The 25770-nt window shown below is 38.1% G+C and overlaps 1 protein-coding gene across 2 annotated transcripts in view; it reads right to left on the bottom strand.

Annotated features, from left to right (window-relative positions):
• The window catches only part of ctnna2 (catenin (cadherin-associated protein), alpha 2), a 304010-nt gene that overhangs the window by 13397 nt on the left and 264843 nt on the right, over positions 1 to 25770 (bottom strand). For both annotated transcript variants that reach the window (XM_088004302.1, XM_088004304.1), the window contains exons 13-16: positions 21606 to 21757; positions 11651 to 11764; positions 3307 to 3488; positions 1001 to 1106 (exon numbers count right to left, since the gene is read on the bottom strand). In XM_088004302.1, the coding sequence (XP_087860428.1) occupies positions 1001 to 1106; positions 3307 to 3488; positions 11651 to 11764; positions 21606 to 21757 (554 nt within the window). The remainder of the gene's footprint in view (positions 1 to 1000; positions 1107 to 3306; positions 3489 to 11650; positions 11765 to 21605; positions 21758 to 25770) is intronic.

Raw genomic sequence — 25770 nt, forward strand, 5'->3', positions numbered from 1 at the left:
CACTGAAATAAAAACTGTAGAACACTTCTAATTTAAAAATCAGATCCCTGACCTTTTTATCAACTGAACGGGCTTGAAGATGTCAAGAAAGGCACAAAATAATTAAAAGAAGATTGAATAATCAGCCTACATTTTTCATTTGACTGCCCACAAAAATATGGTTATTTTCCAAAGCAAATGAAGAAGGCAGATGACAGAGAGGATGACCTAGAATATAATTAGTTAACGAAGGCCTTGTGATAAAAAAAACTTGTAGACTTCATCGTGACTGCAGTGGCTGCAAAATTGCACGCAATCATTTCAATTCTAAAAGAAGATTTTGGTCAAACATTTCTTCTTCTCAACACTGCTAGCACAGACACTCAGCAAGTGATATTGAAACCAACAGTAATTGTTCCAAGGCTTTGCAAGCCAACAGCAGTTGCAATTACAAAGACAACAGGCAGTCTCAGCATATCAGTGGGTTTGGAGGCCAAGGCATCGCTACTTCCTATTAGAGGCAGATGAAATGAAAAAGAACATTATGCATTACCTGGAGGGAGAGTTTTGAAATACCTCCCAGTTCATTATGTGTACATACACCTACACTGCATAAACACCTTTTTCTTTTCACTCCCATCGTCCCTCAGCCCAGAACTGATTGATTAGATATTGAAAATGGTCTGTCAGCATGTTTTAGAGAGGTACTCATCTGATAATGAATGCATCACCTCGGCTGGAAGCTAATTATATTAGAGACACAACTTGGTTCTGCTGTCTTGCTCTCTCTGTGTGGGCTCCATTGGGAGACAAAGTCATCCGGCAGCACAGCTCTACCACTCCAGCTACGCTCATCAACTCTCACAGTAAAGATTTCCATTGGCTATGCCCACTTACTCTAAATTAAAAATTTGCTCTCCTGCCAGCTGCCTGGACTCCACCAGGTACACACTCACAACCCCCAGGAATGCATTAAGACAAAGAGTGATAGTGACAGACACAAACTAAGTTATGGAGCTACCTGATCTGCAACAGCGCGAGACAATTTGTCCATCCTGGAACCGGCTTCTGCAATCTTCTTCGCTGCGTTGATCACATCTGAGGAGTTCTTCAGGGGGCCTTTTCCTCTGTAAGAAGGAAAAGAAACAAAGGACTGTGAGCGAAGAATTAAAGCCATAGATAATGAAAAACTTTAAGACTGAGTATAGCACCAGTAACACAAGACATGAAATCCACCAAAAAAACAGCAAAATATGTATTTTTCAAACGGAAACGAAAACTGAAGGATAAATATGTAAGTCTGAAATACGTAAATATGTAAGTCAGAAATAGGTAGTGCTTTGTAAAGGAAACCATAAGCAAACTTCTAAGTATTTGAGATATTTATTGTGATAGACCAACACAAAGCAGTGCATAATTGTAAAGCATAAGATACATGATAAATGTATTTTACGTTTTTGGGGGCCTTTACCAGTTTCACCAGTAGAGTGACATTTTTGCCTTGTCTTGTCTTTCAATGGCCTGTTTTTGGAACTAGCTTTCATTTTAATAGCCATATTTCAGAAATGCACGCCTTTGTACATAAATTCCCCATCCTAAACTGTTGATTAGGGTTGTACAATTTATTGTATAGTCATTAGTATCATAATGTGACAATACACCATAAGGGAAACTGTAAGAGTTGTCTGAGCCAGAATAAATGAGAGGTGACAAGAGGTTGGGGTATACCCTAGAAATGTCACTTCATTGCGGAGCATCACGAAGAGACACAACTCAAACAGCCATGGATACATGCTCACTCCTAAGGGTAATTTAGAGAGACCAACTATCTAGCAGGTTTTTGGACTGTGGAGGGGGAGGAAGAGGGGGGCGGTATCACTGTGTGGTGTCAGTAGAGAAGCCATGCATGCATGGACTACATATTCAAACTCCATACAGAAAAACGCCAAGCCTGGATGTGCACCTATAACTTTCTTGAAACCGGACAACAGTGCTAATAACTGAAACAGCAGTTCACATAACATTTGCAATATTACTGAAAAGAAATTACACAAAGTCAGACAAAAGACTGCACTGCATTTTATATAAATGTATCCTAATAAAGGGCGCTTAACGCAAGGCAAGTTTTTAGATTGTGTTTTAAAGGAGCTGTATCATGCAAAATCCACTTTGTAGCTCTTTTTTGTTTGTTGAGTGTCTACAAGTGCAAAAAAAAAAATCTTCTCTCCTGGTGCTGCATAAATATCTTTACATTATTTTTGGGTTATATTTTTCAGTCTGTTCATACTTCTCTGTTGCCTGTAATGTTTTCTTATCTATTGCGTCACTGTACTTGCTGTGGAGCTGCTAAACAAGATCATGATGACTTCCGGCTAATCGGTTTAGTGAATCCGCAGGTAACCACAAAGTTGCTAATAATGCTAAATACAACAAAGCTTATTTTAGGCATGGGTTTCCTGTGTTAATAATGACGTCTTGGCCATGTTACTAGCTCAATGCTACACTGAGATAGCAGCACTGATGCTACTAGCATTGATAGTAACGCTTCATATTATGCTACTGTTTAGTTGTGACCACTAAGGACATTTGTGTGCTACGTGTGATTGTTGTTCAGTGACAAGCTAATATGTGTTGCGTGTGCCAGTCTGAATGTGGTCAACATCAAGTATTAATGGTGCAGTCATAGCACCACAGGCACACACACTCATGACGAATCACTGCTCTGATCTGTAATTAGTGACTTGTTTCTGCTTTATCCCATGTCTTTTAACTGCAAGGGATCACAACTCAATGAACTGGGTCAGCAAGCATCAGACTGTTTAGGGGGAAATTTCCCGGGCCTAGATGGAGGAAATCAGAAACGTTTTTTGCTGAATATACAGTGTCTTCCAAAAGTACTGGTAGCCCTTTGACTTTTTCAGATTTCATCATCTTAAGAGCGCAAACCTCAGTGTATTTTCAAAGGATTTTATGTGCTAGAGCAATTCAGATTAATGTTCAATAAATTGTAGAAATCCATTCTGAAAAACGCTGTATGTCTTTGGTCCTCTTGTCTCAACTCGAGCTGATACTGTCATTTTCGGGTATTCTTATATAAAAACTGCTCCAACAAAGTCTGAATCGTCTGAAAAAACAAACAAAAAAAAAAGCATCCCCACATCTTGACGCAGCCACTGCCTTGTTTTACTGTGGGAATTGTGAATTTAGGGTGAACGATGTTAAATGTTTGTCACGCTGCATTTTGCATGTTGGCACTTTAATGTAGATGAGTAAAAGTACACACAATCATTGAATGTTTTATAATGACATTTTAGGTGGTGATTTTACCTGGTGAAGTCGGTCATTTCCATCATGATCATACACATCTGTTTTGCCAGCACAATGATGTCATTGCCGTTGTCGTCCCATTTGGCCACTTCTGCATCCAGCTTGCACTTCTCTTGTCTGAAGCTCTCTACCTGCTCGGCAATCTTTGCCTTCTCCTCCTGGGGAAGTTGTGCCATGATGGCCTGCAGGCAACACAGAAAAACAAAAGCATCAGAAGTGGTAGAGGAGACGCCAGAAAGGTAAAACTTAGAAGAATAAATTGGCAACATGACTCAGGAGAAGGAATGTAAGAGAAAGGAATTGAGGAAGAGAAAAGACTAGAGAAGAGGGAAGAATAGAAAATGAAGAAAACGTTGAAGAAGTAGAGGGATTAGGTAAGTAGAAGTGCCTACTGCATGAAGATAAAAGGCGGACGAAAGCACCCGTTTTTTAAACTTTAAGAAACTGCAAAACTACAAACTTGAACATTAATTCTGTCATCTTGCCCTTTAAGAACACTTTCAAATAAAGTTCTTGACTTTGTATTTAATGACGGGACCTTTTCAAAACCCTTGACATCTTATACCCATAAAAGCAAATCCATTTTTGCCTTCATATTTTTTTTTCCCAGCTGTGAAAATACATTTCCTCTCTTAGCAGCCTTTGGGGGCAGGTCCAAAATGGCATAAATCTTGTGGCGAGGTCACAGGCACAGTTAGGACCTAGTATTATTTGGAAGATAAATGTATAATTACCTTGCCTCTAAGACCAGAGAATGAATAATGCATTTCTTCAACATTATGTCAGCAGGGTGAGGTGGAAGGAAGAGTAACCTGGTTTCCATTAGGTCGATTATATTGACTCCAGAAGCACAGGTTGAAAACGAGTACAGTGGAAAAAACAGAAAAAGTCACTATTAGTTTTTTAACCTCGCCTATTAATCACTGTCCTCCAAAGAACTGTCATTTTTCCTGTTATAAAAACCCAAGTCCTCCTTATCCCTTTTCCTTCCTGACTCTCTCACAAGATAGTTGGCGTGTGTTAGGGGGAGGCGGGGGGGGGGTACAGTGAGATGCGAGTCACTTTGCTTGTGTCCCCTGGTAGACGTGTCAGGAGGAAAATGAAAAAAAAAAAAAAAAAAAAGTGGTTTATTTGTCCCCCTGAAATTCTTTCAGAGAAAATACGGAGGGAGAGCCACAATGGGAAACAGAAAATTGAAATTACAGGCATAAACAGAAAGGCGTAGAGGCCCAGCTTTCTCATCAGCGGCTAACGGGTGCGTCGATGAGTTTAGGCCTTCTGATCGCTCTCTGAGTGCGGCGGCGCATTCATGGTGGTTAGTTGAAAAGAAAAAAAAAAATGCCTGGCATAAACAAACAAGCTAAAGTAGCCCCCTCAAGCCCAGTGTAGATTTCCTCTGCTGCTCGTGCCAGGACACACAAACAACAGCATGGAGGCAAATCCCATTAAACAGCATGGGGGGTGAAAACACTGCTTGCATTTAAAACAAATACCAAGTTAATATGTATTTAGACTGCACAGCAAGGAAGGAACTATTTAAAACACACATTAGATTTTTAGCAAGGCATCACATATTACCACTGCGGGGTGTGTGTGTGTGTGTTGCTTTGAGTTGTTGTGAATTCGGGGATCTGGGCCAGCAGTACTCTTATTCATTTAATCAATAATTGAACATCTAATATATATGACTGCTTTACATATTAAATACCCTGCTGTAGATTAACTCAGTAATTAGACAAAGCCCTTAAGTTATTTACATTCAAGTTGTTTTTTTAATGAAAAGTATATGCTAGGAAAAAGAAACAAGTAATCGTTTCATGCAGTAATGGTTGTCCCTCCCTTGCTTTTCAATTGGGATTTTTCTATAGCTGAGAAACGTACAGATTGGTCAAGATGAATCTTCTGCTTTGCACATGTTTTGTAATTTACTCATTTTGACCCGCATAAGATGAACTTGCAATACTTTTTTATATCTGCCTTTTCATTCATCATTTCAAAAGTCCTAACTTTACCTCAAAGTTAGGACTTTGTGGTTAAGTTCTCTATTTTGAGAAGTTCTCTATTTGTCGGGCAGGTTTTTAATTTTTTTTAAGGTAAATAATTTGAGTCAAAATTATTGATAAAGTGAGAGATTGGCTGGTGACCGCACTCAGTCACTCTATTTTGTTTAATCAGCTGTGAAGAAACTCAAATGTTCATTATTTTGGCAGTGAATGAATGCAAAGTTTCTAAGCTAAAAAGTTGCAACGACACTCTTCAGTGCGAACGTTCTTTCTGAAGAAAGAAGACTCAATATTAGCTATTTTTAAGTATCAGTGAGCTGAAGTCAAGGCAATTGTATTTTTTTAAAAGGTGGGTAGATGACAGCATTTTTGGAATAATACCTGAAGGCCAGTTTAAACATTGACTATCGTCATGTTGGAATTCATGCACTATGAGATTTCTCTGAAGAAAAATATTTGTTAAAATGTTCAGAGAGCAACAAGAGGCGTTAAATGTACCAATAAGTTTGGCTCAGTAAAGTGACATGTGCAAAGCTGTCTCAGATAACAGGCTGAGCTGGACAGTAAACACCAATGCAGATGCTGAGAAAGAGATGTTTTTGCTCACATTTCTAACCTCAACAAAAAAGGAAAAAAAAAAAAATATGAGTCCTCAATTGAAGATATGGGAGCAGGATGTATAGCAGGAGGAATGATGTCCCTGATAATGTGGAATAAAAATTTTGTTTTACATCTGCTCTTCGAAACAGGGTTAGAAAAATGTGCAACCTTCGTTTCCTTAATTGAGTTACTAAAGAACACTGAAATATAATTTAAGTGCAATATGTGCACTTAAGATTTCTTCCACAGACGTTTATGTTTTCTGCAGCGAAAAGGGATCAACATGCTTTAGGGAATACACACAGAGGCTGGTTGTTACAGTAGATAATGTGAACCTTACTAATCTGCGATCAAATATACAAAAGACAGCTTAAAGTGTCAGCTCTGTAATCACATTCCTTGTTTTAATACAGTATTAAAATGCTTTGTTCCAGCAAATTCACTTTCTAATAAATGACCACTCACAGAAGGAATTTACACTTATTAGCACTTGGTTTGACTGGTAAAACTGTACTAAAAGAAATATGTTTAATCACAGTTAATTCATGATTTAACTTGCGGCTATTATTTTTTCACATAGTGTCATTTTTGTTTGGATGAATATTTTTTCATTGATAAATAAAATCCTAATTTGAGGCTTTTTTATAGATTTATTCAGGTTATGTGATACTAATGTTTGTGTTATAACCTGAAACATTTAAGAGAAACCAAAGAGGAAAAAAATAAATAAAACAGGAAATTTGAATAGTAACTAAACACACGGTAAATATTTTTCCACTGCACTTTTCTTACCGTGAAATGATATGACAACTCTACACCTTTCAAAATAATTCAGCTAATGAATATTTAACCATTTGGGGGCATTAACACATTCTGTTTATGGCATTCTATATTTGTCCTTGTGTTGTTAGGAAGGTGAGCCCCCCCACCCAAATAAAAAACGAGAAAGTAGCATACCATGTTTTGATGAATCAGAATATGGTGAATTTCAAACCTTTTATCTTAATACTTGCACTCGATACAAAATGGTGCACGTTAACAGAACACACACTTCATAAACGTGGCAGGACTTAATATTACACAAAAAGCTCTTCATTTCTTCATATGAAAGAAACATTAAACTTCAGTTTAGATAGAATGTGATACTCTTTATAATCCTCCCTAAGTGCTTTGCCATCAACAAGAATAACTCTGATTTAAAAATGTTTTATTTATGTTTCTGTTTTCATCTAAAACCAGTTTTTATTGCAGCGTTTCTGTGAACACAACAAAGCTAATTTCAGCCCACTGACTCTTCATAAGCTCTTGTGCGCTCAGCTTGAAGTTTGGGTATGCCAGTGGCACCCTGGGGTGTGGTTTGCTGATTACATGCTCATGTCCAATGTGGCCAAAAATATAATGTAAACAAAGCTGCTCGGTAATTGCTGCCTAATCACCAGGAGCTCGGTTGACTGTGCTGTGACATTCACCGGAACCGCCTGAGTTCAGGTCAGTAGGGCTGTCTTTCACATATTGAGTTTTCATATAGCCCCTGTGTCCAACTGTTAAAGCAATCGATGACTCACTCTATAATAACTCTAAAGTGTGTACAGCTGGTATCATAGATATGGCCATGTGTGATTTTTGCTTAATGCCAATGCTCTGAGTCAGACAGTGCAAATGTAAACAGAGATTTATTAATAATTCTATGTGTGGCTAATTCTCTGAGTCAAATAAGGAATCTTCACTGCAATCTCTATACAAAAGAAGCGCATTAAATCAGGGCAGGCTGCTCCCCCACAACAAATAAAAGGAGCTAAAAGTCTCGGGGAGAAAGACAGAAAATTCCCTGACTGAAAAATAGGTTCAAGGGGGGTTGGGGAGAGAGAGTCAGGGATTTGGTTAGTATAGCAATTCACTTCTAAAATGGTGTGACAAAAGAGAGCGTGTCAGGGAGGAAAGGCAGAGAAAGGGTTTGTGAACACAAAGGAAAGCTGCACAGCACAGGGGTAAACACATGAGCCAATTGGGACGTCAGAGGAGCACAGCAATGGCGCTGCACCCAGCCCCCACCCCATCTCAGCCGCCTCCCCCAGTAGCTCTCTAGAATTCACTTATCCCCAAATCCCTTCCCCTTCTTTACTGATAACAACAAGGAGCGGGCCTTGGGAGCTTAACATAGTGGCAAATCCAGCCGAGGGAGAGCAGCGCCAATACACTCTGCGACTAGGCTACGTCTGCGGGGATTAGAGCGCTTTCCGGGTTTCTTCACCAAGTGCGGCGTTTTGAAATGACTTTAATTTCTTTCATTTGAAATAAACTGCCCAGACACTCAGAGTTCAATTTTATGGATGACCTATCAGCAAAGCTATCCAATCACAGCGTTTAAAAATGTTTACAGTGTGTTTGACTGCCTGCGAACCATCCATGGCGTGTCACACAAGTGAAGGTTTTGTTTAGATTCTTTAACAGAATTATAATTTACCTTTTTTTGTTTTTATATTCCTTTTTTTTATATATACATATATATATCACCTCGCGCTCAAAAAGAAAGCAAAAGGTGAAGCCCTTTGCAAGGCAAAACACAAATAGAATAAGCTCCCGAGAAAGCCTTAAACTCGATTTGATGTTACAAAAAGACTTGAGAGAACAGTGAGGCAGAGTAGAATTGAGATATCACATAAGCGTCCTTTGTATGATATCTGTGCACTGGATGGGCTTGGAGGGATCACAACTGTAAACCTCAGTGTGCTCATGTCAGCTCCTATGGAGAAAATGGATTACTCTCCTTGTCTGTTTGAAAGAGAAGACGGAGCACCAGCGTGGACTTGGCATGACCGTAAGAGGACAGCGAGCTTTATCCCAACACCACAGACTGGAGCAGATTGTGCAAATCACCACTACTTTACAGCAAAAAAAAAAAAAAACATCTTTTATGGATGTGTTTGCCCTGTGCATGTTTTAAATTTTAATCTCAGAGGCCATGACACTGTCGGCTGGTAGAAAAACAGCACACATCTAGCTGTGAAAAATACTGTCAGTATGCCAGATATTTACTACAGGGGAATTAAAAAAAAAATATGTACAAGTAGGAAAAATATCATCTGTTTTTTTTTTTGTTTTTTTTTTTTATCCAAACATATTTGCAACATGTGTTAATGCACTTTAATCCGCTCTGCATCACTGTATTACAGTCAGAAGTCACGAGAAATGGGACACTTTGCAACTTAAAACTGTTCTCAAATAGCACTGCCCACTCACAGCTTAGCTGAGTGCCAGAAAAACTAGTTAACAGTTTGGTACTGTAAAGCGCTTTTGTGTACAAGTGTTGGTGCATCTTAGCTCAGATGGCTCTGCAATGTTACACTGCAGGAGCCCTAGTGGGAGTACAAATACAACAAACCAAAGTACTTCACACCCAGAACCCCCACAGTCTTTCTTGGAGGAAGCCAAAACTTCCTCTTCATTGCAAAGATCTGAGGTTAAACTTTATCTATTAAAGTTTAACAAGATGCTTACATGTTAGTAATCATCTTGGATATATTACCAAGACATCTCTTCCATACTTTGTCTTATTACACCCTCAAACTCAATGTATTTTTGGAGATGAACCAATGCCAAAACAGCAGATCACTGTAATTGACTTACATTATTATTTTTTTTTACAAATAAAAAAAACAAAAAGCATGGAATGTGATTGCTTATGGTTCCATTTTTTTCTGAAACTCCAAAATAGAATCACCAAATTACAAAAGAGAATCCACTTGTGTAAAATGTAGACTCAGAGGTTTGCTAGAGATCATAAGATGAGATGTTGTTCTGGAAAAATGAAAAAAAAAAAAAAAAAGAGATGTGAGACTGCAGCAGTGGTTCATTCTCCAGCAGGAAAACAGCCCCAAATAAACAACCAGAGCTACAATGTGATGGCTTCAGGCAAAACATATTCACATGACCCAGCCAAAGATAACAAAATCAAAGTGTAAAAATGAATGTTCATGAGACATTCCCCAAAAAGACTTGCGGTTTTGACTACAAAGAAAACTGGTTACACAGCACTGACAACCAAAGTAAATAAGTAAAACAGACACACGTTTCGGGTTATTCTTTGTGAAACATTTTGAAAACCAATTATCATTCTACTCCAATACACAATTAGACACTTTGTATACACAGCTATACTGAACAAATAAAATACTACATTTCGAAAGAAAGCATTAACTTAGAAGCAATTCAAAATCTCAAAGGAATGTTTATAAAATCGCTATGTCATTACTTCTTCAATCAGAACTGCTCCATTAAAATGTCACCATTTGTTTCCTATCAAATAGACTTTGCAAACAGAACTCGTGCGAGTGTGCAGAGCTGTTCTCTAGTGGAAAAAGTAATTTCAAAAGAAAAATCTTTTGACACAATTCCCAGTCCTTCTCAGAAGGGAATGTTCTAGCATATTTATACCGGAATGAGACAGTATTATTCAAAGAAACAGCAAAGAAAACCAGGTAAAATCAAAAGCTGCGGTTCAGACTCAACATGTCTCTGTTAGCAAGCTAAATGTTAAAACTGGGGCATGAAACCCAATTTTAGACAAACTGGGTCAAGCGCACCAGCTTTCTGAAAGACTGTGAAAAGAAAAGAAAAGAATGGCCCAGTCAAAGTCTCAACATATGCTCAGCAGCTCAAACTAAAATGTTAAGAATGTGCATGTCTCCATTAACTGGAAGTTTCAGAGTGGACAAAACTAAAAAAATAACACACTAATGCCCACTTAACTATAAACGTAGACATAGTGGCTATAAAAATGCTTTAGTTCAACAAATACACCATGGGGCTTTGAAGCTGACTTAGGTTTTGCTTCTTTTAAGGATGACCAATGGGGTTGATGGAAAATGTGTTAAATTGCTGAGGTAGTTTGCTGACAGTGGCCCTATGAATTACTTTAAACACCTTGACATTATTGCTCCTAATGGCTCCTTGAGGAAGAAAAGATTGCCTTCTACTCATGTACTGAGATTTTTCCAACAGAGAATAAAAAAACGACATCATTAAGGAGGTAGTAGCTGCACATTACAGACCTTTAACTAAAGCAGGCTTCTGATTTGATTGGATTTATTTCCCCCCTTTTAGTGGATTACCCCGATGTTAGCAGGCAGTACCGAGTCTCGCCTGGGCCACAGGGAGAGGCATTGAGCCAAGTCACACTTCTGCCTTTCACAATCCATTCAACATGCAGCACACCGCTAGACACTGTGTTGCTGGAGGGGAGCAGGCACTGATACCCTCTTAATGTCCTTTAAGCTGGGCCCAAGTGAAAAATTGCTAATGTGCAACAAAGCCCAGACCCTGGCGATCACGACTGGGGCCTTGGCACAGGTTTGTGTCACATGTTGGGGAGAGTCTGAAGGGAGGTTGGTAATTACTTCTTTGTTTGTGATTTGCAATTTTACACCTGTCATCCCTGAACGGTGCTAATTTCAAATCGTGACGCTTGTTAGAATCTGTTAAATGCTGCAGAAGTGGAACACGTTGGACGGGCTGATTCATGTGCTGCTGGGAACTCGACAGACATCACTTCAAACTACATCTGAACCATAAAAGCTACTGTTACTGTTGAAAAAAAAAAAAGAAGAAAACTTTTATGTAGACTGCCTGTCCTTTATCCAAGAAAAATAGATATGCTTTTCCCTGTTGTTGTTTGTTGCAAGTTCCATAACTGGGGCACATGTGAAAAGGTGTAGCACAGTAGGAAGTGATTACCCACTCACCCGAGCGCTCTGACCAGCAATAAGCTGGTCATCTTCAGTCTGGACGCTAGTCCTGCTGCGAGTGTCATAGTCCTCCTGTTCGAAGTCCGAGTCATCTTCCAACTCCTCTGGCGTCTGCAGGAAGCACAAAAGCAAAGTCAGAAGAAAACAAACCAATCAAACCTCAGTGGTGAAAAAGTTCAGTTGCATAAACTTCATTTTTTTCTAAAAAGGTAAAGCACCTTTCATTCTTTCTGTTTTGAATTCCGAATACAATACAGCAACTGTGGATTTAGTTCAAAGTGAACTCAGTAAGTAGTCAGCCAAATGACCTGCAAAATTATTCCAAAGGACATTTGTGAACACCTGAAGCAAAACTCAGAGGTAAGAAAGAAAAAAAATTCTGATACACATATAAATCTATATATTTCTATATGTGAACAGACAGATCCAGAATGTTTATTTAGATTAGTCGCATAATTAAGATTTTTGAGTGGCCACAAACAAACGTCTTGATTGAATGAACATAATTTTAAATCTCAAACTGCCAAACATAGGAATAGAGTTGTACTACATAAAAGTGAACAAATGCGGAAGATAGTTTTTTTGTTTTTTTTTTCTTTTTCTACAAAGCACTAGGAATTAGCTCTAGAGGAATAAAAATAAAAGTAATCTGAAGCCAAGTATCATTTATAGGCTAATATCTGGGTCTGTTTCAGAAGGCAGATGGAATTGTAAACAAACAGAAAAAAAAGACTACACTACATCAAAAAGAGTCTCCAACTTTTAGCTAAAAAAAATGGAGCATGCAGCTACTTTTAAGACTCTGTCATTATTTGACTTTGAACATTTGAATTATTTAATTATTATTTTTAATTATTTAAAACAGAGAACTAGACACTTTCACCAAATTCCATGTCTTTAACAAGGCATGGTTGTCCCTTACAATTGAAATAATTTAAAACTGACATAAAAAGATTGCAGTGCCCAGTTTTTTTAGTATAACTTTTGAAATAGAAAGGCAAGAAATGCAATGCCTTCTAGGTCTAAAACAGCTCACATCCCTAATCTTCTTTGATCTGTTATGATCAAACATTTCTCTGTATTAGTCCCCGTACAACAGTAAGGATGGTAACTTTCTTTTGAAGATGCACTATATTCAAACAGCTTTGTGTAGTGGCATTAAATCTTTATTGTCGTTCTTCTCAAGTCTGAACAAAAATCTGTAAAAGGCCAAGTAAAATATTCCAAGACCATCCATTACATAGTTTTTTTTTCCTGACTTTTCATAAATTACAGGAACAAAGCTTCCTATCATTTTATGAATCTTTGTTTATAAAACAGAATCTCAATTCTGAAAAGTCATTTTCATTTAAGGGAAAATCTGAACAGGCTCCTTCATCTGTTGGAGTCCATATTTGTTTTCAGGACACATCCAGCAGCTGGCCTGATAGAAGGCAAAGCTTCAGAGTGAAATATGTACATTTGTTAAATAATAACGGTAGCATTTCAAAAACACCTATCCGCATTTACCCTTACAAAGTGTTGGGTGAAGAGCTGACTAATGTTATGCTGTCAAAGTACTCTGAATAAAAGCACTTAAGAACTACAAATAGTAATCAAACAAGGCTGCTGGAAAATAATAACCACAGCAGTATTAAAGGAAACATACTTAACTTGTTTCAAGCTTTTTTTCAAGCTGTTATTTTTGGATTTTGTTTGTTGACTGGCACTTTTGTTAAAAAGAAAAGCTGAAAAAGGCATAAGCTCAGCGTGTCTCAGCAAGCAACGTTTATAAAATGGGACAGAAAATCCTCAAAGTATTGAAAGTATTAATGACTTACTCCTACAATTCCTCAACATTGGGAATTATTGTATCTTAATCCTTACAGTTCGCTATGTCATGGCTGCAGAAATATATTTCTTAGGTGTTTATGTTGCCAAGTGGCTGCTTTTGATCCTGTCATGGAAAGTGGTCATAGAAGATTTAGGTCCATGGAGTGAAGGCAGAACTTGCAGGGCTGCTAAAAAAGTGATTTCTGGAGCCACGGTGACCAACTGTTTTATATAAGTAATCTAGCACGTTGCTGGTTTTTGTCACCTGGAATCTGTTTCTTTCATTTTTCTTGTGGTCACTGATTCCTGGTGAGAAACGATGGCATGAAACAAGGTGGGTTAGCGCAACCATCACATCATTTTTTAGCTCCTATTAGTAATACTACCAGGCAGCCCAGATCCCAGCGGGATGTAACCCTTCTCTCTTAAGGCAACAAACATTTTCAGGACGTAACCTTTTGGGTGGGTCTACTGTCAGGCATCTCAGGCGTTGATTCACTTTGATCAAGCACCTGTCTTCAGTGTAATATGTCCTAGACGTGAACTTAATACCATCTGATTTGCCAGGTTTTGTTTACTTTTGGCTCTGAATGTCGCCATAAATACATGGCGACATTCAGCTTCCCACAGAAAGGACAGCAGAAACAGATAAGCCTGCACTGGTAGGGTATTACTTGGCACTGTGAACAACAGCAGCACTGTTCACTTCATTTGAAAATAAGCCCTTCATTTTTTCACATTTTGTGATTTTTATCATCTCAAATTTCAATACATTATGAGGTGACAGACCTACAAAAAGTGCCTCAAAATTATAAAGCAGAAAGGAACTTTAAATAGTTTTTACACATTAGACTCTTTAACTGTCACTGCAAAAAAAAAACCACTTACTGTACATGTTATCCAATCAAGAATGAGGATACCGGTGTCCTCATGAAGTCTGAAAAGTAAGGTATGAAGCATTCATGCCTCTAAGCTAATACTTTGAAGAATCACCTTTAACTGTGGTTACAGCTGTCACTCGTGTAGAGAGCATCAGTGAACATCAGCTTTCATGTCCTGCCACAGACACTCAATTAGCAGTTGGTTTGGACGTTAACCCTGCCACTCTAACACATGAACATGCTTTGATCTGAACTATTCAGTTGCAGCTCTTGCTGCTTAGCGTCACGCTCGTGCTGGAAGGTGTTACAGATCGTACAGTCTGTAACAGGTTTCCTTACAGGATTGCTCTATTTTTAGCACCATCCAACTTCCCACCATCTCTGACCAGCTTCCCCGTCTCTACTGGGAATAAAAAGCATCTCCACAGTTTTCCACCGCACATAAGCCTCTTTCACAAAACATTTTTGCCATAAATCCGCAGGGATGAGCTGCCTTTGAGCTCCGTCTGGCCATTCATAAATCACAAGTTGAGACAGTGGCATGACTTTTCAAAATTAGGCTGCTGTGGGGGGTTTGACAAGAGATACCGCATGGCATGCATGTCAGCACCCTACATAGAATTTGCAAAGAAATATATATTTTGTATTTGCCTCTGTCTTATAGACTGGACTGATTGCAGGACTACTTATCTTGTTGACAGTCTCCCACCTGAGCTGTGGACCTCTGCAGCTAATCCAGAGTTACCGTGTATCTCTCCAAGTAATGCTGTCCTTACCAAGCCTCTCACTTAAGGTAGATGGCCATGTTTTGGTAGGTTTGCATACTCTACATTTTTTTGATGAAGGCCTAAACAGTGATCTGCAAGAAGGTGTTTAAGGACACTTTACGTTTTTTTCAAAGGACACATTGAGGAAAGGGTCGTGGAGTAGAGGCAAAACTTTTCAAATTGCTTAAAAACGTTTAAATTATTAATTTAAGCTTTCTTTGTCCTCACAATTATGTGGATGTTGGTCTGTTAAACACTGTAAAATCACAATAATTTTTCAGATTTTAATGTGATGAAATAGAAAAACGGTGAGGTATGAATATGTGTTTCTATTGATAAGGAATATGAATGTTAGACATAGTAACATTTTCTCAGGGACTGCTTAACAACAGCTAAGGATATCTTTTCTCGTTCCGTTCGTGAGTATGAAATGAAAAGTTATGGCGCAGGACGGGACTATTTTCCCTTTTAGTGTCTGGTCGGTGTGATTCCTGTAGGAGTTCATCTACAAACAAACAGCTTCAAGCAAACTTTGCCTCTATCTCTGCATGCCATGCTGGCTTGGAAGGTAATACAGCCAGCCAACATCTTTTTGGTCTGTTTGTTAGGCTTGCTAATATCTCCAGGCCCCTGATGTCATTGTGGGAGTTGGAAATGATGTTGCTTATCTCGGTCTCCTGCTCTCTGTTTTAGCCACTAGATGTTGTTCAACTCTCACTCTGGTCTTTCTTGGCCACAGGCTTCAGCATCTGCAAAAAGAAGTCGGGAATATTCACACACTACCAGCACATCATTCGGTTTCCCCCAGGGGGATGTCAAAATGCCACTGAAACCCAACCCTGTCTTTATGCCCAACATGATGGGCCTTTTTGCACGGGACTAAAGAGTTCTGGAGTGGTGACCGACTGTTTATAATATGAGCAAATGAGCATTTAAATGATTCAATGCACAATCCTGCATTAAAATAGTTACTATAGAATTAGCCAGTGCCAAGCAGTGTAGTTTTTTTCATGCTGTGATTACAAGAATATTTCTAGAAAAAAGGGAGGGAAGGCTGCTTTTTAGGAAAAATAGATTTAACTTAATTCATTTTCGTGCAATCATGAATAAAGTGCCTTTGTGTAGTCATAAAAAATTTCAATTGCATTCTAAATTGACTTGCTGTTTTGTCCTAATCTAGATCGGGTCCAGCATTTTAGAATAACTGCTCTAGCATATTTGGCGCTTGCTCCATTTCAACGCATCTTTTCACTCTGCATGGCTAAGGTCGTATTAAATATTGAGCAGGACGAACAGTCCTTCTCATTGGTCACAAGTCTGACTAGTCTCAGATCCAATCTCGTCTCCAAGTTAATTCTACTATGAGTCACTGAATACATTTAAAAAAAGTAAAAGATGAAGTTAAAAAAATGATTTGTTTTGTGCTTTAAAAAAAAAGTTTGTTTTCTCAATGTGAAAAGATTGAAAACAGGAAGAATATAGACTTGGGGGAAGAATCAGTTATTGTTAAGTTGCATGTATTTTGTTTCATAATTACAGTGTGTTGCAGATTCGCACCATTTCACCCTGTTTTATTTCAGCTGCTTCACACATAATTGTTAGGTATGAAAGCAATCAGATGCAAAAAAATAAATAAATAAAAATCATTGCAACAATGATTCCTAACACAAAGCTGCTAATGTCAGTGTAGCTACAGTTCATGCAAGGAAGTGGCAGATTTTTATTCTGCAGTTTCACTAAAGCAATGTGACACTTGGCCTGACAAAAGCGATGCTTGCTCATACATAAAGACCGAGAAAGAATGCGGCCCCCTCATTTTGTTCAATGAGGTCACTGTGTGACGCAGCCGAGGTGCCAACTTAGAGGGCCAGTTACCAAGGAGACCAGGCACTTATGTGAACATCATGATGGGATGATTCCGCTGTTTACCTTGTGGTCATTCTAACAGAGGATTAAACTATTATGGGTATTATGATAATCTTACAAGCTAGTGAAACTCCAGTTTCTCTATTGCAAAGCCATGAGAGGTATTAAATAAACCTCTAAACTGAATGATTATAAAAATAGCTTTAAGTTATATCATTTCTGGCACCTTAAACAACACAATCCAAACTAAGCAGTGCCTTGGATTCAACCTAACTCTTCATTTTAAATAATGGAAACGTTTTTTTTGTGACATATGGTTTAAATAAAGAATCATACACAAGTGCCTTCCAAAAGTATTTAGATCCCCTGAGGATTTTCACATTGTCTTATTACAGACACAAACTGTATTTATTTTTTTGGAAAAGCAGAACAGTCCATGGTTGTAAAGTGGGAAAAAAAATTCCCTCCCAAGACTTTAGAAGGGTTTCCTCCAGTGTTGTCCAGTATTTTGCTCTTTTGTTGTTCTGATCAGCTCTGAACAACATCCCTGTCCTTGCTGGAGAAAAACATAACCACAGCATGCTGATGCCACCACTGTGTTTTACTGAGGGTTTAGGGATGTTAGTTTTCCAACACAAGGCTTTTACTTGTCTTTCACTGACCACTTTATCTTCTTTTATGAATTAACTGTTTCCTATTTGACTTGTTGAAAACCTCTAACAGGAAGAAAACCAAATTTCCGATCTCAGTTGAGGATTTCAGCCTCTTTCTGCTTCTCTGACTGCTTTCTCTATTGGTAGGTTAGCAGTAGTGCTAGACACTTTACCTTTTTATATGATGCATTGAATAGTGCTCCTTGCATCAAACTTCTCCAAGACGTTAAATCCATTGTTCATTTTGTTCTTAGACTATTTCCACACACCAGGTCTTGATGTTCTTCTACTCATATATATACTTTTTTTTTTTTTAACTGAAATCAGATTTTTTTGGTGTGGTCGTTCATATTAATTAAAAGCAACTCCAGTCAGACTTCTGTGTACATGGTCTATAACCCAAAGCAACCCATATGTGTAGCATCACACAGCAGTGCACTGTTTACAGAAGTAAAATTGGAATGGCACCATCTACGGCAGGGGTCCCCAAACTACGGCCCGCGGGCCGGATCCGGCCCGCCTCCACATTTGGTCCGGCCCCCTGAACAATACCAGAGAACATTCAGATTTTTTTTTTCATTTATTGTATTTTCCGGTTTATATGTGGATTTTTCTTCAACCACAAGGGGGCTCTTTAGCAGGAAAAAGTTTGGGGACCACTAATCTACGGAATGGTAGTATTGTCACAAGACTAAAAAAGCTACATAAAAAGAAAGCACAACTGACAGCGATGGCCTTCTGTGACACATTACTTGCAACTTCTGTTGAGAAGTCTGTTTGGATGCATAGATGGAACCAGGAGTGGTAGGATTATAACGTAACGTGCTTCACTGACACAGACTTGCCCGGGTTCTCAGAAGAAAATCAGTATCATCGATCTTCAGTCACCTAAAAGTTGGATAAAATGCAGCATGACTGTTCAGACTGCAGGTATTTTGAAAACTATTAGATACACGTCCAATTTAGTGCCACATACAGAGAAGGCACAAATCCGATTTTATATCAATGAAATGATTGTAATTGGGCAGTTCAGAGGGCCATAAAAAAGTTTGATCAGGGTCGCATATGAACAAAAAGAAGAAACTGGGTCTGGACTGCATTTTCCTGACGTATCAACATTTCCTAATATTCTCCAACAAGTCTCTGAGATCTTCTGGTTTATACTTAAATTCAATTACACTTAGGCTGATTGTATTCATTCTACTTTGGTAACTTCTGAAGCCAGTTGTTTGAAGTGGATTTTATTCATCAGAAAAAGGGACGTTAAACATAAATATATGTCAGCCCTTTCCTCAAATATCCTGTATCATTTTGCTTGCACTTAATAATTATGCAGTAACTTTATATTGTTCTATTACAGAAAAAGTTTGTGATTTTAACATGACAACATGTGAATAAAACGTCAGGGTGTCTTTGAAAGGCACTGTAGACTGGGCCAGCTGACTGAATTTCATCCTCTGTTTAATATTTGCTGCTCTATCCAGAGATATTTCTGAATTTACAAGACCACATTTTGAGACATATAGGTCATCACACAACTATGTTTTAAAGTTTCATTATAACTCAACTTCTCTAAACCTGCCTGGAGTTTTATATGCTGTGGAAAATTGGCTTCTTAATCCATTGAATTCTCATGAGATCTTTAGTAGGAAAAGTATAAAAGAGCCTAATACTCGGTTTAAGTGAGAGAAAAATTAGACTGTGAACACATAGGAAAAAAAAAAGTGGGGCAGAGGGGGCATTACACATAGAACCAACATTTCCTATCTGTATGACAGAGCCGAACAACAGAGAAAGCAAAGATCTTCCAAGTTGTTTCCTCGGAAAGTAATTGAACTTGGATGGGATTATGAAGCCAGCTGGTCCCGGGCAGTTCAAAGCTGCCTGTTTTACATTATTTACCAACATCAAATTATTTTCCATAATTAGATTTTTTCCAGAACTGCAATGGGAATCCTTCCAGGCTGCATAAAGTTGAATAAATGTATTACATGCTGAAAAGGGGAGGGTCAGTTTTGTGTGAAAAATGTACACTCTGTAACAGAGTGGAGCTGCTGCTTGTTATGAAGCTGTTTTGTTTTTGTCTCAACAGTTTTGAAAACGCACAGATCACGTGAATTATATATTTTATTTGTTCCTTTACACGTTTCCTCATGCTGGTATGGTTTTGTTATAAAATATTTTACATCAATATGTCATTTAGCAATTAAAAAAGTACTAGTGGTGTTAAAAATATTGATGTACTGTAAGTACAAATTTGCATCATACTGGAGCTAACAATCAGACAAAAGATAATAAAATTAAAATGTTTAAGTTCTCTAAAATTTGAGCCTGTATGACCTACCCAGAGCAGATTCTTCACATGGTGAATAAAAGTGGCTTGTCTGTTAAGTAGCTAGGTCTTCTAGTCATTGGCTAGAAACAGAAGACCTGACTAATTAGTTAGTGAATATTAACTGGTTGTTCTTGTGTTACTCTTAAAATGACATAATGGCAGTGTAATAGTCTCACAATGATTAAAGAAACAAAGGAACATCAAAAACAGACTTTTCCAGATTTTTAACAGATGAGGTCAAATATCTTGGACATTACCTCACTAGTGATCTCTCTGACAATAGAGACTCCGAGAGGCAGTGATGCAAACTTTACAGGCAGACAAATGTATCCCCATACGTTTTACATGTGCTCCAGAAATGTTAAAGTTGCTTTGTTCAAAACTTTTTGCTCACCTTCATATGCAGTCCATCTTTGGCACAACTATAAAAACAACAGCATTCAGGGTTCGACAGTGCCACACAATTCTTCTTTGAGAATATTCTTGAGACTCCCAAGGCACAGTAGTGCGAGTGAGATGTTTGTGAATTGAGGTGTTAGATCTGTGTAGCTGATATCAGGCATTGTGTCTACACACTTCTGTGTAGAGTCATGAATCAGCACAACTGCATTATACAAGTCATGGTCTGTCCTAAGATTACCTGAGATAAGTATAACTCTAAAATGTGGATGCACTAGCGCTCCTGCCTGTTTTTTTTTGTTTTGTTTTTTTGATGAGGTACCCATAAGGGCAGAACTTCGACTCGGCAGGAAATTTAATGTTGTTGATTGTTGAGTCAATGTTGCATGACTCTGTGTTTTTGTGTTTAATGATGCAAAGCACTTTGAAATGCCTTGCTCCTGAAATGTGCTATACAAATAAAATTTGATTGATTGATTGATATGTCTAAATAATCTGTGACGTAACCTTTTTATTATTAGCATTATATCTTTATTTTCCCCTTTTTATTTCTACAAAATAAAAAAAATGCACAGAACTCTGTGCATTTAGTAAAGCTCGAATGGATATACGAGTGAAAAATAAGCCTGTTTATTTTTAAAATTGAACTTGAGAATCTTACACTGAAAGTGCAGGGAGACTGTGAAGTACTAAATCCTAACTGCCTTAATTTATTAATTCATTTTTTGTGTTTTTGCAGAAGCTAAATTTAGTGGAGAGTGCTACATTGCATATACAGTTATTAAAATGTAGGTACTTAGGTTGGAAAAGTTCTGAAATTAGACATACATGCTCATAACTCCTAACATACACCATGTTATGACATGAATGACACTGATTATCTCTTTATTATGGGACTTGCCATGGAGAGAGGGGTCATATGTTTGGCAGCAACTTTTAATTTAGTCTTTAAAGTTTATACGCAAACACATCCCTGGGCAAGTTTAAGGACTTTAGTAAGCAGGACAAGTAGGTGGTTCTGTAAGGGTTGGTATCTCTCAAAAGTCCAAGGAAGTAGAAGAGGTGAACCAGCGACAGGGTCAAGGGCTTAACAATACACATGGGGAGCAAAGCCCAGATTGCTGGTTCTGATAAAATGATGTCATAATACAAACTCAACTGCAACTGTGAGTTATGGCTAATTGGCAATGGCTGTAGGATATCTGGGTGAAATTCAGTGAATGCTCTGGACGAACCCACCCGTATCATAAGGACAGCTTTCCTGATGTCACGGACGCCGTCGTAGACCAAACGAGATGCATCAATGAATTCGTTCTCCTCAAAGGGCTGTGGGGGATTTGTGCTCAGCGCCTCGATCGCTACTTCCACCTGTTCAGCAAAACGTGGCATCACTGCAGAAGAAAAAGGCAAAAGGAAATTTGGTAATTGTCATCTGCTTCTTTGAATTATAACAAAAGTGCTTATAAGTAAGTGCCTTCATAAGTAAACCTATTCCTTTCAAAAACAGCTCGGTGCCTGGTCTCAGTGTAATTGTGTGCATCTATGACTAAATAGAGAGATAAGTATGTGAGCTAATGTGAGGGTCCAGGCTGTCAAATCATAATGTCAGTGAAAGGAAACATTCATCAAAGTCCTTTTGAGCCAAACAAAAGCCCTAAAAAAAAACCCTATTGACCACAAAAATGGCTGGTTTTGTTCTCAGCATAAACTGCTGGGAGTTGATGGAGGAGATTTATGCTCTTTGTGTGTTTCTGCTGAATTGTGATGAAACTGAATAGGCTCTTAATATTCAGGAATATTGACTTTATGTTTCAATATTTAGCAGGCCGCCTTTCTATAAGATCTTCTGGCGAGATTAATAATAATTGTGAGGCAGAAAAAACTAATCATAACATTAGCAGCCATTTACAGAGGTAGACGGTAATCAGACAGGAAAGATTCTCACATATTCTTTACAACCGAGGGCTTTTTCAAACTATAAATGCTTGCAACAGCAATACAAACTTTAAATGTGATTCTAGTGTACATGTAATTTGTTATGAAATCCTCATTCTGCACATATTTTAGTACAAAAATGACAAGGAAGGATGGAGAAAAAATAGCTCATTTTGTGAAAAAAAAAAGATTTATCGTTTACTTCGAAAAAATAAGCAGCAAATATGTATGATTAAAGATTGATTTAGCTTTCCAAGAGCGAATACCTGGATTGATTTAAAAGAACATCGCTTTTGGAGGGAAAAACAAATTTAATGAGGACAGATGGATGATAAAAAGGAAAATATGGGGAAAGACCAATAAGGTACTGCAGCTTGGCTTGTGGACTCTCACCTAAAAGCCAACTGTGTGGTTTCATTATTATTCTCCACATTATCCTGCTCACTTACATACAAAGCAAGCAAGATCAATTTCCCCACTTGCACTAAAGGTGTATCCGCAATGTACCTATTTGTTTGATGTAAAATATACTCTATATTTCACTAAACATAAAAAGCACTACAAAAAAAAAACTGTGCCTTTTTCTTTTCACTTTTAATTCAGTTTAATCCACTTACTGCAGAAGCGTAAAATAGGCTTTTGGGAATTGCTGGGAAGGCGATTTAAATAGAAATATTTAAATGTTCTCCGAGCTCTTAATGAGCAAAGTTGCTGGTAAGAAGCAATTTCACTCATTCCAGTTGAAAAATGATGAAGGGAATTAAATGTGACCGTGTAGGAATGGATTTTTTTCACCCGCCAGGCTTAAATGTAGTTAAACTGAGAAGTTATGGAAGTACAATGAGTGCGTGAAAACTTCAAAGCAGAGGCCATATGCCCTGGTGACGTGCTTAACGAGATGTACGGAGCACAGTCTCAACCTTTTTTGATGCATAAACCTTAATTTCACATCCAAAAAGCCCAATTTAAACACAATATTATGACGGCTAAAAGCAAATAATGTTACAAATGAAGCTAAGAGACGAGCAATAATCTGTAATATACGGGCCGGTTCAAAATCTTCCCAAAAACGAATGACAAAGTTGTGTTAAATTGGATATGTTGAGTAGTTGCGAATTGTAGCTATATCATCAAACTGAATCAAATTAAATCGCAATATTCAAGTTTCTCTTTTTTTTTTTTTTTTTAAATAAAACTACTTTAAGGGTAGAACATTGTAAATGATAAGACTTAAGGTGATGGATTTTCTTTGGGTGAATCTTACATGAACTATTTGTGTTGCTAAGGGATTTCTTGAATGCTGTGACTAATGACAAAAAAATTTGCTTTAGACTTAACTAAAGTCTGCACACGTCTGCGCAAAGAAAAATACTTAAGGTCATGTACATGTACTCTGTATCACACAGTAAACTGCTTGGCAGGAAACAGTGTTCACATCAGACTGCTTTGAATGCAACACCAAGCTGATAAGGCTGGGAGTCACGCAACCAGTAGCAAGGACGCACATCAGTCAAACCGCCACTTTGTGCAGCACTTACAGTCATGCTGGTGGAAAAGAAGGTGCCCAAATGGCTCATAAAACTTGCTCGTACCCACTGGGATTGTGGGAAATAAAGGGATTTGTCACGAAAAATGTAGGCAATCGATACTTTCGACTATGAAATGTCAACCATTTCATAGTCTCCTTGCCTCATACAATATGCACAGTACATCTGACTACGCGGGAGACTTAAGAGTGTTTTGACTTATCAACGGTAGTCCGATGGGTTACGAAAATACAGGAATAACACAAATATAAGACTGCAAGAACAATACAAATACAAGACTTAATTCTGTACCACCCTGTCAGTGGATTTGCCTAAGTTGGTATGAAATGTTACATCTGAAGCAGAACATGTATGAATCAGTGTCTACAATGAGCAGTAAATAATTTGAAGGGATTCTGGTGGCCCCTGTGGTCCACAGCTGCTGCATACTTTGTTAAAAGCTTCCTGTTAACTTCAATAATTCCCTGCAGCCATCTGAAGACAGCAGGACCCATTTGTTGACAAATCTACATCGTCTAAAATGAAAAGAACGGCCCCAGAGCTCTTTGCCATTACACAAGACCATCTACTGTGTTTACCTTTTCTCAAATTTCTTGCAAATCACTGCTGGCTCTCATTCCACTTAGTACTTAAGGCATAAATGTGTCACATTATATGATTGTTTTAGCTGTTTTTTTGAGTGGAAAAGCCTTTGAGAAAGCAGGACCGATGTGATTAAACAAACCAAGATACGTTTTGAAGTAGTTGTATCTTCATAGCAGAGCATTTTCTTCAAGCTGCACATGCCTTACAATATCACAAAAAACATGGTTTACTTGAGAAGATTCTCTATATTTCAGAAGCTTTTGCCATTATGAATCAGTGCAGTTGGCACAGATGTTACAGGGCAATAATATTAAGGATGTGACTCATCTACAGTATGAGGCTGTTTGCACAGTTTGTTTTCTGGTATCTTTATAATTTACAAAATTCAACGATTAAAAACTCCCCATCTCTAACGACAGTGTAGCGATGTCTTTATTAGCCTAATGAGCAGATCCGCTTCCAAATCTGCTGAATGTCAAACCCAAACAGGAAATCCAGGCATGTGAATCTCAGATTTGCCTCAACAGAAGCCAATCGGGAAATGTCATGGGACCGCCCTCCCAATCAGATAGCCAAAAATAATCTGCAAGACAGGAAAAACAAAAACTCCCATACAGCGAAGCCGGACAGGAGAGGAAAGAGCATAGGAAGTGTTGAACACTTAAACTGTTGTAACAAATGTGGCCACAGGGCTTACAACAGCAGTTTACAATTTATCTAAGCCTGTAGGAAACATTTTGCCGTCATTAGCTTCCTTTACTGTGCTCACATTAAACTTCAGCCAGAACAACTCTTCCCTCATTTGCTGCCTGTATCGTTTTACTGCGGAGTCATAAAACATGAAAAAAGTAAACAAAAGCAGAAATCATTTCCAAGTATTATCCAGAGATCGATCCAACCTTAATTATCAATCTGGCTATACATTTACAGAGGATAACTGTGATAGCTAACTTGTTCGTCGTGATAAAATTTTATTAATCCAGTTGAAAATAGTCAGCGGAGTGCATTATAGTGAATCCAGAATAGCTCCAGATATGACTGATGTATGCACCTCTGGGAAGAAGAAGGGTGGTTCGTGGGGTGAGAGAAAATTGCTGAAGAAATTTATCTGGTTCTAAAAATGTATCAGGAAGGCATAAGAACACTCAGTGCAGATTGATGTGTATTGAACTGTATAGCAACAGAACGGCAAAGGTGGAAATTGTATTCTCAGACGGCTTTAGCCCCCCCCCCCCCCTTTTTTTTTTTTTTTGGCAGAATAATACTCCCTGCTGCAAATCAAAAATAGTTCAGGAATTGCTTGAGGAGCAGAACAATGAGTTTGAGGTGTTGACCTG

This window comes from Poecilia mexicana, unplaced genomic scaffold (genome assembly GCF_051168715.1).
Source record: "Poecilia mexicana isolate PSO_F unplaced genomic scaffold, ASM5116871v1 scaffold_1, whole genome shotgun sequence".
Lineage (NCBI taxonomy): Eukaryota > Metazoa > Chordata > Actinopteri > Cyprinodontiformes > Poeciliidae > Poecilia > Poecilia mexicana.